Source organism: Oncorhynchus masou, chromosome 31, assembly GCF_036934945.1.
Source record: "Oncorhynchus masou masou isolate Uvic2021 chromosome 31, UVic_Omas_1.1, whole genome shotgun sequence".
NCBI classification, from domain to species: domain Eukaryota; kingdom Metazoa; phylum Chordata; class Actinopteri; order Salmoniformes; family Salmonidae; genus Oncorhynchus; species Oncorhynchus masou.
The window spans coordinates 15,889,562-15,903,514 of record NC_088242.1 but is presented as its reverse complement, the minus strand read 5'-3'; the positions used below and the strand labels follow the sequence as shown (position 1 = coordinate 15,903,514).

General features: G+C 47.3%; 1 protein-coding gene across 6 annotated transcripts in view; it reads right to left on the bottom strand.

Annotated features, from left to right (window-relative positions):
• Window positions 1-97: 97 nt before the first annotated feature.
• The window catches only part of LOC135523496 (mitogen-activated protein kinase kinase kinase 4-like), an 81,286-nt gene continuing 67,430 nt past the window's right edge, over window positions 98-13,953 (bottom strand). For all 6 annotated transcript variants that reach the window (XM_064950202.1, XM_064950204.1, XM_064950200.1 and 3 more), the window contains 5 exons: window positions 10,860-11,019; window positions 9,344-9,463; window positions 7,859-7,965; window positions 1,264-1,443; window positions 98-637 (listed from right to left, as the gene is read on the bottom strand). In XM_064950202.1, the coding sequence (XP_064806274.1) occupies window positions 617-637; window positions 1,264-1,443; window positions 7,859-7,965; window positions 9,344-9,463; window positions 10,860-11,019 (588 nt within the window). In that variant the 3' untranslated portion in view covers window positions 98-616. The remainder of the gene's footprint in view (window positions 638-1,263; window positions 1,444-7,858; window positions 7,966-9,343; window positions 9,464-10,859; window positions 11,020-13,953) is intronic.

The window sequence follows — 13,953 nt, the reverse complement described above, 5'->3', positions numbered from 1 at the left end:
AATTCAGAAGGGCACAACATACATGCCTCGACATTTCTAGCTGCAATGTTCCACAACATGTCTACTGAACGAGACCCAGATATCTGAATTCGTCCCCTAGTACTCACTGAAAGGGGAACAGTCAAAAAGTGACAGCTTTATTTTCCCCCCATTTCTTTAAAATGTCTCCATTTGCCATTTTATTCAGGTTTTCTATCTTATCTTCACCAGTGAGAGAACAACAAGATGTGGCTATATTAATTACTCAAGCTTTACAATATTGTTTATACAAGGAAGAATCCTATTATAGTATGTACAATGCAATACATTCCCCGCTATCCCCTTCCAGAAAATGCAAGACTTGTCACTCGACTACAGGGTCATGTTCATTAGGACACAACGTAGCCAAAACAATTTCAAAGACAACTAAAACAAGTTGTTCTAATTGAACACGACCCAGGTGATCCATCTGAAATGATGTCATAAGAGTTCCTCAGTTTAGCTCCATGTGCCTGCAGTTATCATTTCCTTTTTCCTATGTTCACAAGCCCCTCTTCTTGTGTCCAGTCTCTGGCCAACATGTACAGTAGTGCTATAGTTTGTAAACGTGACAGCCACAGGGTCCGTTCCCCCTCACTCACTCTTCATCTGTGCAAACCTAGGAATGAAAGACAGATGAGCTGTAGGTTAGTCTTCACATGTGATCTCCAAATTCCCCTTTAATCTAGACTACCATGTGACTGTCTGCATACATGCATTCTTCCCTTGCACTGAACTGTTTATGCATGTTTTGCCAATCTGGTACACAGGGGAAAAAGCTTATTTCAGAGTGATTGAGGAGTTAAAATGCTATGTTTGTAGAAGTAAAATATTAACACCACCATGCTTCTCAAAAAGATTTTGTAGGTAATAAGCACAAAGTTGAATAAAGATAACTCAAACCATGAAAGTACCTAGAGGTGGGACTAAAAACCAAAAGTGATCATCACAGGCATTTTGCTGATCTGGTTCATTACGATAAGTAGCCTATACTAGAGAACAGTGAAGTTTGAAATGTAATACTATTGCTAATATGGGTGATTGTTCATGGAACAATAGATGGCTATAACCATCAAACTAGAAATAGTAGTTTAAAGGATAATTGAACAAACTGTGGTGCACATTCACGTTAAGCTTATTTATTGTTATCGCATCAATTCAGGCAATTTTTGTGCGTATGCCCAGCTCTAATAGTACCTCGACTTCCAATGCGTTCTATTAATATTTTTTTGTAATGTTTCTGACCTTGACGAATGGGTGGTCTAGCAGTGTACTGGCAGTCCAGCGCTGTTTGGGCTCGCTCTCCAGACAGTGACCCAGGAAATCCTTCCCCTCTGTGGACAGCTTCTCTGGGATGGGGGGCTTGTGGCCCATACCCACCTTGTACATGATCTGAAAGTTGTGCTCGTACTCGTGCCACGGCCTCTGCATGGTGGGAGAGGGGAGGAGACATCAGTCTCGAGATTATTCAAAACACAAGACGTTTCTTTTCAAACTGCTTAACTGCAGGCAAATGCACAGGGTTTAGATTATATATTTTGATGAGAAATCATAGCCTACATACAAAACAGAGTTTGGGAGGGACAGAGGGACACAGAGAGAGAGCGAGACAGAGTGAGAAAAGAGGACATGCAGTCTCAAGACATTTGTAAACAACCTTGAATACCTGTAAAATAATGGTTTTATACTTCCCCCGAAGCATTCACATAGTAATACCAGTGGTAGTAGTAATCATAGTAATAGTGACAGTAACAAGTAGTGGTAGAAGTAGTAGTAATAGTGACAGTAGTAGGGATGCTAGCAGTATGGCTAATAGTAGGAGTAGTAGTGGTGATCATAGTAATAGTATAATGATAGTAGTAATGATAGGAGTAGTAGGGATGCTAGCAGTATGGCTAATAGGAGTAGTAGTGGTGATCATAGTAGTCATAGTAACAATAGAAGTGGTAGTAGTAGTAGGGATGCTAGCAGTATGGCTAATAGGAGTAGTAGTGGTGATCATAGTAATAGTAGTAATGATAGTAGTAGTAGTAGGGATGCTAGCAGTATGGCTAATAGGAGTAGTAGTGGTGATCATAGTAATAGTAGTAATGATAGTAGTAGTAGTAGGGATGCTAGCAGTATGGCTAATAGGAGTAGTAGTGGTGATCATAGTAGTAGTGATAGTAACAATAGAAGTGGTAGTAGTAGTAGGGATGTTAGCAGTATGGGTTATAGTAGGAGTAGTAGTGATGATCATAGTAAGTAGTAGTGATAGTAACAATATAAGTGGCTGTAGTAGTAGTAGTGGGGATGTTAGCAGTATGGCTAATAGGAGTAGTAGTGGTGATCATAGTAGTAGTGATAGTAACAATAGAAGTGGTTGTAGTAGTAGGGATGCTAGCAGTATGGCTAATAGGTGTAGTAGTGGTGATCAGTAATAGTAGTAATGATAGTAACAATAGTAGTGGTTGTAGTGGTAGTGATAGAAACAAGTGGTTTTAGTAGTGATAGTAGTAGTAATAGTAGTGGTGACAATAGTAGTACCAGAAGTAATGATAGTAACAATAGTGGTTGTAGTAGTGGTGGTAGTAATAATTAGTAATTGTGATAGTGGTGCTACTAGTAGTGACAGTTGTGATAATAGTAAACAATAATAGTAATAATAGTAGTAGTGACAGTTGTAATAAGTTATAATGGTAGTAGTAGTGACAGTTGTAATGGTTGTAGTAATAATAGTAGTAGTGATAATAGTAATAAACAGGAGTAGTAGTGGTGATAATAGTAGAAGAAACAATAGTGGTTGTAGTGGTAATAGTAGTAGTGGTGAAAGTATTATAATAATAATAAATAATAATGGTGATCGTAGTAGTGGTGATAAGTGATAGCAATATAAACAATAGTGGTAGTAGTGGTAGTGACAGTAGTAAACTCAGCAAGAAAGAAACGTCCTTTCACTGTCAACAGTGTTTATTTTCAGCAAACTTAACACAAGATTCAGACAAACTGAACACGTTCCACAGACGTGTGACTTAGAGAAAGTCCTCATGCCTCCTTGCAGCATGCCTAAGGCACGTTCATGAGCACGTTCATGCAAATGAGCATCCTGGGCATCTTTATTTAGGTGTTTTTCTGAGTCAGAAAGGCCTCTTTAGTGTCCTAAGTTTTCAAAACTGTGACCTTAAATGCCTACCGCCTGTTAGTGTCTTAATGAACATGCACCTGTGGAACGGTCGTTAAATGTTTATGGTTCAATGAACAAGCATGGGAAACAGTGTTTAAACCCTTTACAATAATGAAGGTCTGAAGTTATTTGGATTTTTACGAATCAGCTTTGAAATACAGGGTCTTGAAGTGGACTTTTTTTTTTACGAGTTAAGTAGTAGTAGTGCTAGCAGTAGTAGTAGCAGTAGTAATAATAATAGTGATAGCAGCAGCAGTAGTGATAGCGGCAGTAGTAGTGATAGCGGCAGCGATAGCAGCAGTAGTGATAGCGGCAGTAGTAGTGATAGCAGCAGCGATAGCAGCAGCAGCGATAGCGATAGCAGCGACAGCAGCAGCAGAGGTAGCGACAGCAGCAGCAGAGGTAGCGACAGCAGCAGCAGCAGAGGTAGCGACAGCAGCAGCAGCAGAGGTAGCGACAGCAGCAGCAGCAGAGGTAGCGACAGCAGCAGCAGCAGAGTAGCGACAGCAGCAGCAGCAGAGTAGCGACAGCAGCAGCAGCAGAGTAGCGACAGCAGCAGCAGCAGAGTAGTGACAGCAGCAGCAGCAGAGTAGCGACAGCAGCAGCAGCAGAGTAGCGACAGCAGCAGCAGCAGAGTAGCGACAGCAGCAGAGTAGCGACAGCAGCAGAGTAGCGACAGCAGCAGCAGCAGAGTAGCGACAGCAGCAGCAGCAGAGTAGCGACAGCAGCAGCAGCAGAGTAGCGACAGCAGCAGCAGCAGAGTAGCGACAGCAGCAGCAGCAGAGTAGCGACAGCAGCAGCAGCAGCGTAGCGATAGCAGCAGCAGCAGAGTAGCGATAGCAGCAGCAGCAGCGTAGCGATAGCAGCAGCAGCAGAGTAGCGATAGCAGCAGCAGTAGTAGAGTAGCGATAGCAGCAGCAGTAGTAGAGTAGCGATAGCAGCAGTAGCAGAGTAGCGATAGCAGCAGCAGCAGAGTAGCGATAGCAGCAGCAGTAGCAGAGTAGCGATTGCAGCAGCAGCAGCAGCAGAGTAGCGATTGCAGCAGCAGCAGAGTAGCGATAGCAGCAGCAGCAGCAGAGTAGCGATAGCAGCAGCAGCAGCAGTAGTAGAGTAGCGATAGCAGCAGCAGTAGCAGAGTAGCGATAGCAGCAGTGTAGCGATAGCAGCAGCAGCAGAGTAGCGATTGCAGCAGCAGCAGCAGCAGCAGAGTAGCGATTGCAGCAGCAGCAGTAGTAGAGTAGCGATAGCAGCAGCAGTAGTAGGCAGCGAGAGTAGCAGAGCGGCGATGGCGCAGCAGCAGAGTGGCGATAGCAGCAGCGGTAGCAGGTGGCGATTGCAGCAGCGGCAGCAGCAGAGGGCGATTGCAGCAGCAGCAGGTAGCGATAGCAGCAGCAGCAGCAGGTGGCGATAGCAGTGGCGGCAGCGATAGCGCAGCGGTAGCAGAGTGGCGATGGCAGCGGTGTAGCGATAGCGGCAGCAGAGTGGCGATTGCAGCAGCGGCGGCAGCAGAGTGGCGATTGCAGCAGCGGCAGCAGCAGAGTGGCGATTGCAGCAGCGGCAGAGCGTGGCGATAGCAGCAGGTAGCGATTGCAGCAGCAGCAGTGGCGATAGCAGCGGCAGTAGCAGCGCGATAGCAGCAGCAGCAGTGTGGCGATAGCAGCAGCAGGGCGATAGCAGCAGAGTGGCGATAGCAGGCGGCGCAGCAGAGCGATGGGCAGCAGCAGCAGGTAGCGATGGGCGGCAGCAGCAGAGTGGCGAGCAGCAGCGGCAGCAGCAGCGTAGCGATAGCAGCAGCAGCAGCGATAGCAGCAGCAGAGTAGCGATAGCAGCAGCAGCAGCAGAGTAGCGATAGCAGCAGCAGCAGAGTAGCGATAGCAGCAGCAGCAGCAGAGTAGCGATAGCAGCAGCAGCAGAGTAGCGATAGCAGCAGCAGCAGAGTAGCGATAGCAGCAGCAGCAGAGTAGCGATAGCAGCAGCAGCGATAGCAGCAGCAGCAGCAGAGTAGCGATAGCAGCAGCAGCAGCAGAGTGGCGATAGCAGCAGCAGCAGCGATAGCGGGCGACAGCGATAGCAGCAGCAGCAGCAGTAGTAGAGTAGCGATAGCAGCAGCAGTAGTAGAGTAGTGATAGCGCAGCAGCAGAGTGCAGCGATAGCGGCAGCGGCAGTAGTAGGTAGCGGCAGCAGTAGTAGGTGGCGATAGCAGCGGCAGCGATAGCAGCAGCAGTAGTGGCGATAGCAGCAGCAGTAGTAGGTAGCGATAGCAGCAGCAGTAGTAGGTGGCGATGGCAGCAGCAGCAGCAGCAGCAGTAGCGATGGCAGCAGCAGCAGCAGCGTGGCGATAGCAGCAGCAGCAGAGCGATAGCAGCAAGGTAGCGATAGCAGCAGCAGCGTGGCGATAGCAGCAGCAGCAGAGTAGCGATAGCAGCAGCAGCAGAGTAGCGATAGCAGCAGCAGCGATAGCAGCAGCAGCAGAGTAGCGATAGCAGCAGCAGCAGCGATAGCAGCAGCAGAGTAGCGATAGCAGCAGCAGCAGCAGTAGTAGAGTAGCGATAGCAGCAGCAGTAGTAGAGTAGCGATAGCAGCAGCAGCGATAGCAGCAGCAGCGATAGCAGCAGCAGCGATAGCAGCAGCAGCAGCAGTAGTAGTAGAGTAGCGATAGCAGCAGCAGTAGTAGAGTAGCGATAGCAGCAGCAGTAGTAGAGTAGCGATAGCAGCAGCAGTAGTAGAGTAGCGATAGCAGCAGCAGCAGCGATAGCAGCAGCAGCGATAGCAGCAGCAGTAGTAGAGTAGCGATAGCAGCAGCAGCAGCAGCAGAGTAGCGATAGCAGCAGCAGCAGAGTAGCGATAGCAGCAGCAGCAGAGTAGCGATAGCAGCAGCAGCAGCAGAGTAGCGATAGCAGCAGCAGCAGCAGAGTAGCGATAGCAGCAGCAGCAGCAGCAGAGTAGCGATAGCAGCAGCAGCAGAGTAGCGATAGCAGCAGCAGCAGCAGCAGAGTAGCGATAGCAGCAGCAGAGTAGCGATAGCAGCAGCAGCAGCAGAGTAGCGATAGCAGCAGCAGAGTAGCGATAGCAGCAGCAGAGTAGCGATAGCAGCAGCAGCAGAGTAGCGATAGCAGCAGCAGCAGAGTAGCGATAGCAGCAGCAGAGTAGCGATAGCAGCAGCAGAGTAGCGATAGCAGCAGCAGCAGCGATAGCAGCAGCAGCAGCGATAGCAGCAGCAGCAGCGATAGCAGCAGAGTAGCGATAGCAGCAGCAGCATCGATAGCAGCAGAGTAGCGATAGCAGCAGCAGCAGCGATAGCAGCAGAGTAGCGATAGCAGCAGCAGCAGCAGTAGTAGAGTAGCAGAAGCAGCAGCGGCGATAGCAGAAGCAGCGGCGGCGGCGATAGCGGCGATAGCGGTGGTGGCGATAGCAGAAGCGGCGATAGCAGAAGCAGCAGCGGCGATAGCAGAAGCAGCAGCGGCGATAGCAGAAGCAGCAGCGGCGATAGCAGAAAGCAGCGGCGGCGGCGATAGCGGCGATAGCGGTGGTGGCGATAGCAGAAGCGGCGGCGGCGATAGCAGAAGCGGCGGTGGCGATAGCAGAAGCGGCAGTAGCGATAGCAGAAGCGGCAGTAGTGATAGCAGAAGCGGCAGTGGTAGTAGTGATAGCAGAAGCGGCAGAGGTAGTAGTGATAGCAGAAGCGGCAGAGGTAGTAGTGATAGCAGAAGCGGCAGTGGTAGTAGTGATAGCAGAAGCGGCAGTGGTAGTAGTGATAGCAGAAGCGGCAGTAGTGATAGCAGAAGCGGCAGTGGTAGTAGTGATAGCAGAAGCGGCAGAGGTAGTAGTGATAGCAGAAGCGGCAGAGGTAGTAGTGATAGCAGAAGCGGCAGTGGTAGTAGTGATAGCAGAAGCGGCAGTGGTAGTAGTGATAGCAGAAGCGGCAGTGGTAGTAGTGATAGCAGAAGCGGCAGTAGTGATAGCAGAAGCAGCAGTGGTAGTAGTGATAGCAGAAGCGGCAGTAGTGATAGCAGAAGCAGCAGTGGTAGTAGTGATAGCAGAAGCGGTAGTAGTGATAGCAGAAGCGGTAGTAGTGATAGCAGAAGCAGCAGTGGTAGTAGTGATAGCAGAAGCGGTAGTGATAGCAGAAGCGGTAGTAGTGATAGCAGAAGCAGCAGTGGTAGTAGTGATAGCAGAAGCGGTAGTAGTGATAGCAGAAGCGGTAGTAGTGATAGCAGAAGCAGCAGTGGTAGTAGTGATAGCAGAAGCGGCAGTGGTAGTAGTGATAGCAGAAGCGGCAGTGGTAGTAGTGATAGCAGAAGCGGCAGTGGTAGTAGTGATAGCAGAAGCGGCAGTAGTGATAGCAGAAGCGGCAGTAGTGATAGCAGAAGCGGCAGTAGTGATAGCAGAAGCGGCAGTGGTAGTAGTGATAGCAGAAGCGGTAGTAGTGATAGCAGAAGCAGCAGTGGTAGTAGTGATAGCAGAAGCAGCAGTGGTAGTAGTGATAGCAGAAGCGGTAGTAGTGATAGCAGAAGCAGCAGTGGTAGTAGTAGTAGTGGTAATCGTAGTAGATATGCTTGAACCAAGGGGGGGGAAACAAGATGGATGGTATGAGGACCATTGTGGTTAAATATCAGCTCAAAGTTCCTCTTGAGTGCAGACGAGTGTGTGTGTGTGTGTGTGTGTGTGCAATCTTACTTTCCCAGTCACCATCTCTATGAGGACACATCCCAGACTCCAGATGTCAGCTGCTCGTCCGTGGCCTTCGCCCTTTGCCCTGGTAATGACCTCAGGTGCCATATATGCTGATGAAGAGAGTTGGAAAACAGCAGGTTAACTCAACTAGGCAAGCAATGATCTTTTGAACTTACAAACGCACATAAAACATGATTCTCCATTCTTGTGTAGACATTGACAACTGTACAGCAGGGAGATTCAACAGAGATACAATGACAAAGGAGCACAGGGATGGCCACAGACTCACTATGATAACAAATGACCCAGGCTTTTGTAAACTCACATTGCCTCTTGTGAGTACTTTCATCAGAAGAGAAATAGTGACCCTGCTGGTGCCAACGGGTGGTGACATCACATTTAAATTTGAGTAATTTAGCACAGGGGAAAATTCTTCAGGGAACCCCTTATAATCAGAACCCAACTCGAGTAAAATAAAAATAGCATACAAGGAGTTTTAATTCGGCAGTGCATGGCTGGATGAATCAAGTCTCAAGCATAGGGCTCGAGCCCTGAGAATAAACATTTTAAAGGCCAGCCTCTTGGCATTGGAGAGAACATTTCAAGCTAATTTCCTGTAATTCTACATATTTTGTCATGGGCAGAGTTTTATGTTGGTGCAGATAAAGCTAGTATCCTGCAATTCTAAAAAAAAAAATGAGGCAGAGAACTTAAACGTCTAAGCTTAAAGTACAGTGCATTTATGTAATTTTGGGGGAACAAGAAGTATTGAGTTGAAAAATGTTTACCCGGTGGATTGCTGTGGATACCAAAATCCCTGTAAGACTTCCAGGCTCATGTTCAAGGTAATAATTAAAACAAATATATATTTGGAGATCTGGCCTTGAGAACCCGATTTAGCAGAGCGACTTACAGTTAGCTAGGTGAGAACAAGCACATTATCACGGTCAATGCTATCCAGGATCCTCGGGACATCTCTAACCTAAACACCAACTCCCATCTTTACCCGAACACTAAACGTTTTAAATGCCAATTTCAAAGATGGGTTAGTGAGGTCCCAAGGACCCTGGATAGCATGGACCGACCATATTACTTTTCAGTCATAGTAAGTCAAAACCTTTCCTCAAAGCTGCTGTCAGCAAAGTGCAGGTGTTAGTATATTAATCATTATAAACTGGGTGGTTTGAGCATTGAATATTTATTGGCTGACAGCTGTGGTATATCAGAACATATACCATGGATATGACAGCACATTTATTTTTACTGCTCTAATTACATTGGTAACCAGTTTAAAATAGCAATACGGCATGTTGGTTTTGTCTAAGAACAGCCCATAGCCGTGGTATATTGGCCTTATACCACACCCCCTCTGGCCCCCAAAAATAGACGTTTACAAATTTTTTTTCTTTAAGAGGTAGGTTGTCAGATGTTATCAGGAAGATGGACATTTAAAACTGAAGTACTATTTGATTTATGTGGCTCCCTCACCTGCCGTGCCCATGGTGCTGTTAACCTCTCCGGGCATGGTCTGTGCGTTGTTCAGCTTCACAGAGCAGCCAAAGTCCCCCAGCTTGATCAGGCCGGACGACGTCAGGAAGATGTTGGCTCCTATGGTAGAGAGGGGGAACGGTAACAGATAATTATAATAGCTTTAAACCCCCAGCCAATTTCACTGATGCTAAAATACATTACCTGATTACTAAGGTGCCTGTGTAGCCCTGACATTGACTTGAGAGACAGAGACCATAGCACTCACATCTGCAGCCATGAAATGCTTTGAAAGGCTGGTCATGGCACACATCAACGCCGCCATCCCAGACACCCTGGACTCCAATTTGCATACCGCCCCAACAGATCCACAGATGCAATCTCTATTGCACTCCACACTTCCTTTTCCACATGGACAAAAGAAACACCTACGTGCAAATGCTGCACATTGACTACAGCTCAGCGTTCAACATCATAGTGCCCTCAAAGCTCATCACTAAGCTAAGGACCCTGGTACTGAACACCTCCCTCTACAACTGAATCCTGACTTCCTGAAGGGCCGCCCCCAGGTAGTGAAAGTAAGCAACACATCTGCCATGCTGACCCTCAACACGGGGGCCTCTCTGGGGTGCATGCTCAGCCCAAGACTGCGTGGTCACGCATGACTCCAACACCATCATTAAATTCACAGACTATATGACGCTGGTTGGCCTGATCACAGATGAGACAGTCTCTATAGGGAAGTTAGTGACCTGGCAGTGCGATTCCAGGACAAATCCTCTCCCTGAAGGTCAGCAAGACAAAGGAGCAGATTGTGGACTACAGGAAACGGAGTGGCGAGAACGCCACAATCCACAGACGGGCTGTAGTGGAGTGGGTCGAGAACTTCAAGTTTATTGGTGTACACATCATTAAGGATCCCAGGAGGCTGAAAAGATTTAGCATGGGCCCTCAGATCAAAGGTTTTTAGCTGCACCCCTGAAAGCATCTTGACCAGCTGCATCACCGCTTGGCATGGCAACTGCTTGGCATCCGACTGCATGGCACTAACGAGGGTAGTGCATATGGCCCAGTACATCACTCCGGCCGAGCTCCCTGCCATCTAGGACCTCTATATTACGTGGTGTCAGAGGAAGGCCCTAAAAATCTCTAACCACCAAAGTTAGACTGTTCTCTCTGCTACCGCACAGCAAGTGGTACTGATGCACCAAGTCTGGAACCATCAGGACCCTGAACAGCTTCTACTACCAAGCCATGAGACCTAAATAGTTACCTTCAGATCTTCTGCATTGGCCCTTTCTGCACCAACTTTGACTCATCACATATGCTGCTGCTGTTCATTACTGCTACTATTATTTCCCTCTGCATTGTTGGGAAGGGACCGTAAGCATTTCACTGTTAGTCTACACCTGTTGTTTACAAAGCATGTGAAACAAAATTTGATTTGACTAGACCAACAGTATGCTAGAGAGAAAGAGACGTCTCCTCCAGAGAGAGGTGCTGACTGCTAACTGACCCTTGATGTCTCGGTGCACAATGCCGTGTTCGTGGAGCACGTTGATGGCCGTGGTGGTCTGTTTGCTGTACAGCCTGATGACGTGTTCCTGTAGGCCAAGCCTGGACACCTCCTCCAGGGTCCCTTCATCACAGTACTCCATGAAGATGTACATCTCCTCCTGGTGGGGGGAGGGAGGGGAAACACAATCAGACAAATACGATTTATGTAGCATGTAGACAGTTAATGCATACATCCAACCCGATGATAAAGCTCATTCATACATGGTTTCATCTCATTCTTACACAGACTAACTGAATTTGAACCGAACTTTGAAAGTTTCCTAAAGTTCGCTGGCTTTTCAGAAATTCTGGTTGGAGGATTCCCTCTTAATTCGGGGAACCTTGAACTAGAATTGTGTAACCCATACATGCATGCTCTTACCCAGTCTCAAGAAAATAACTTTTTGGCTCACCTGCCAAAATAATGAATTGCCTTTTTGTGTCACATGTACATTTCACTGAGATAATAAGTTATGTTGAATACAAACTTGAGACAAGAGCAAAATTTGAAACAAAATTATTTTAATATATTGATCAACGGTTAATCAAGTCAAGTTAATTTGTGGAGCAGATTTAAATACAACTGTAGTTGACCAAAAGTGCTGTACAGAGTGAAAAAACACCAAACAGTGGGCACACAATGAAATAAACAAAACCTATCAGATACAATGAATAAGAGCACATAGAAGTCAAAACAGGGCAACAACAATGGTAAGATACAATTATGAGAAGTGCAGTGGAACTGATACATAGGGGAAACAGGTCTACAAATCCTTTACTTTGAGTAGAAATACCCTGGTAAAATATATAGTAGGCTTATCAGACGCTGGTTAATTTTGGCTGTGGCTACATTTCATTTCCCAGCCTGAATACAACTTAAGTCTTGAACTCAAAATTCTACTGAAGTATTTGCTATTAAATGTACTTAAGGATCAAACATAACAGTACATTTAAAGGTTTTGTAAACCTATCAGATGCTTAATCGTTGAAATAAACTTAAACCTCCTCAGACTCCTCACTCTCTACTACAATCACCCCCTTTTGCACGGTCCATGAAGTCTGTCTTCCTACTCCTGACAGAGTCCTTCCTGGTGCCACAGCATCACAGCTTTTATCGGATCATACTCCCTGATCTCTAGAAAGGACAGCTGGACCATAAGATCTGACATTGTATCAGACTTTAGGTTGGACCGCCAGTCGGTTTTCACCTGTTTCGTGGTATTAAAACCTCTCACATTCAGCTGTGGAGGCAGGGAAGGACGGGACCAGGTCAACCAATGCCAGCAAATCAGGGCAGGACTGCTGATGGCTACTGTTGACACAGAACCAGGACATCTTCTGCAGGGGACTGGGGCTCTTGGTACATCAGGACAGTCCACTGGTCAGGAATCCTTTCAACATGGATGCCAGAGGTCTCCAGGACAGGAAGTGGTTCACCAGGGTGTCCAGTTCAGTGTCTCCAAAATCTAGAATAAATTGTATACATTACAACAAGCACAATGCAGTTTTAATTCTCAAACTTTAATAATATGAACCTGAACCCAACCACCCTGTAATACAAAACAAAGTAACCTGCTGCTTAATCTCCTGAATCTGGGCAGTTGGTGAAGCTGACCAGTTTGGTGGCACACAGGACCCCTACACTGGTGAAGCTGACCAGCTTGGTGGCACACAGGACCCCTACACTGGTGTCCTGGATCCTGTCAGTCATACTCTCCACTAGCGTGTCAAGTATTTTGTCCTGTGATGTAATGAGGGTCTTGCTCTCACATCTGACCAGCAAAATTCCCTCATATCTGTTGATCATTGTGGCCTTCATCATGGGCCCTTCTCTGACGATAACAGGCTCATCTTACCATCCTTTCAGAATGTTCCTCTCTTAAGGTAAGTAGTTCTTATTGCAGCTTAACTAAACATACCTGGTTTTGTACTTAAGTAATGCCTGTGTTGAGCACAAGGAGCTGTGGGCTTCTGCTGTGGTGAACCTCTGCAGACAGGTTGTTCAGGTGTGTTAGTGTGTCATGCAGGAAGCCACAGAAGCAGACAACAGCCTCCCTCGTAGTACTGTAGTATTTCCCAGCCTTGGACTGCTGGACACCTCAGACATTTTGGGCATCAGCAGATTGTTCTTTATCTTGATTCAAAGACACACAAATAGACAATTAATTGCTGTCCAAAAAAAAACTAAATTAGACATGACATTTTACCAGTGCATAAAGCATTGAAACACGATGTTACCAATTGTAACCGTGTTTGTTGTTATTTACTGGACATTACATATTGATGACTTCTGGAGTACTTAACATAGCAATCTAAAGCCACTACCTCTTCCAGGTGCTGGACAAGCCCCTGGTAACCTCGCAGGAAGTGGTCCAGTGCACGCAATAGGTGTCCTACCCATCGGGTCCCGCCAATTCTGGTGGGCACCAGTGGTGTGCCCCCAAGAGTTTGGAAGCTGTTTACCAGGTTTTCACTGTTCAGTGGGCTGGTGTAGAGCCCACTGGGGAGGTCTTCTACTTTCTGAAACATCACGTTGGACCGGATGGCATCAGAAAAGGTCAGTTGAAGACGGTGTGCCATACAGTGGATGCCGATGATGTAGGCCCTGTCCCCATACAGCCGGATGACCACACCATTCTTGTCTCCGGTCATCACAGCAGCTCCTTCTGTTCCCAGAGCGAATAACTTGCTCCCCCACTCACCACACACTCCCTCCGCGATGGCACTGACGGCCCCACTCCCTCCGCGATGGCACTGACGGCCCCACTCCCTCCGCGATGGCACTGACGGCCCCACTCCCTCCGCGATGGCACTGACGGCCCCACTCACCACACACTCCCTCTGCGATGGCACTGACGGCCCCACTCCCCCCACACTCCCTCCACGATGGTGTTGTTTACGTGTGCCACGTCTGCCTTCTCCACCGACTTGATGCCAACAAACTTCGACTCGATCTTGCCCTTATGACAGAATGTGACAAACTCCTCTTTCACAGAACTGTCTGTGGAGTCATCTGACATGGAGAGAAATGTGGTGTTTTTCATATTCTCTCT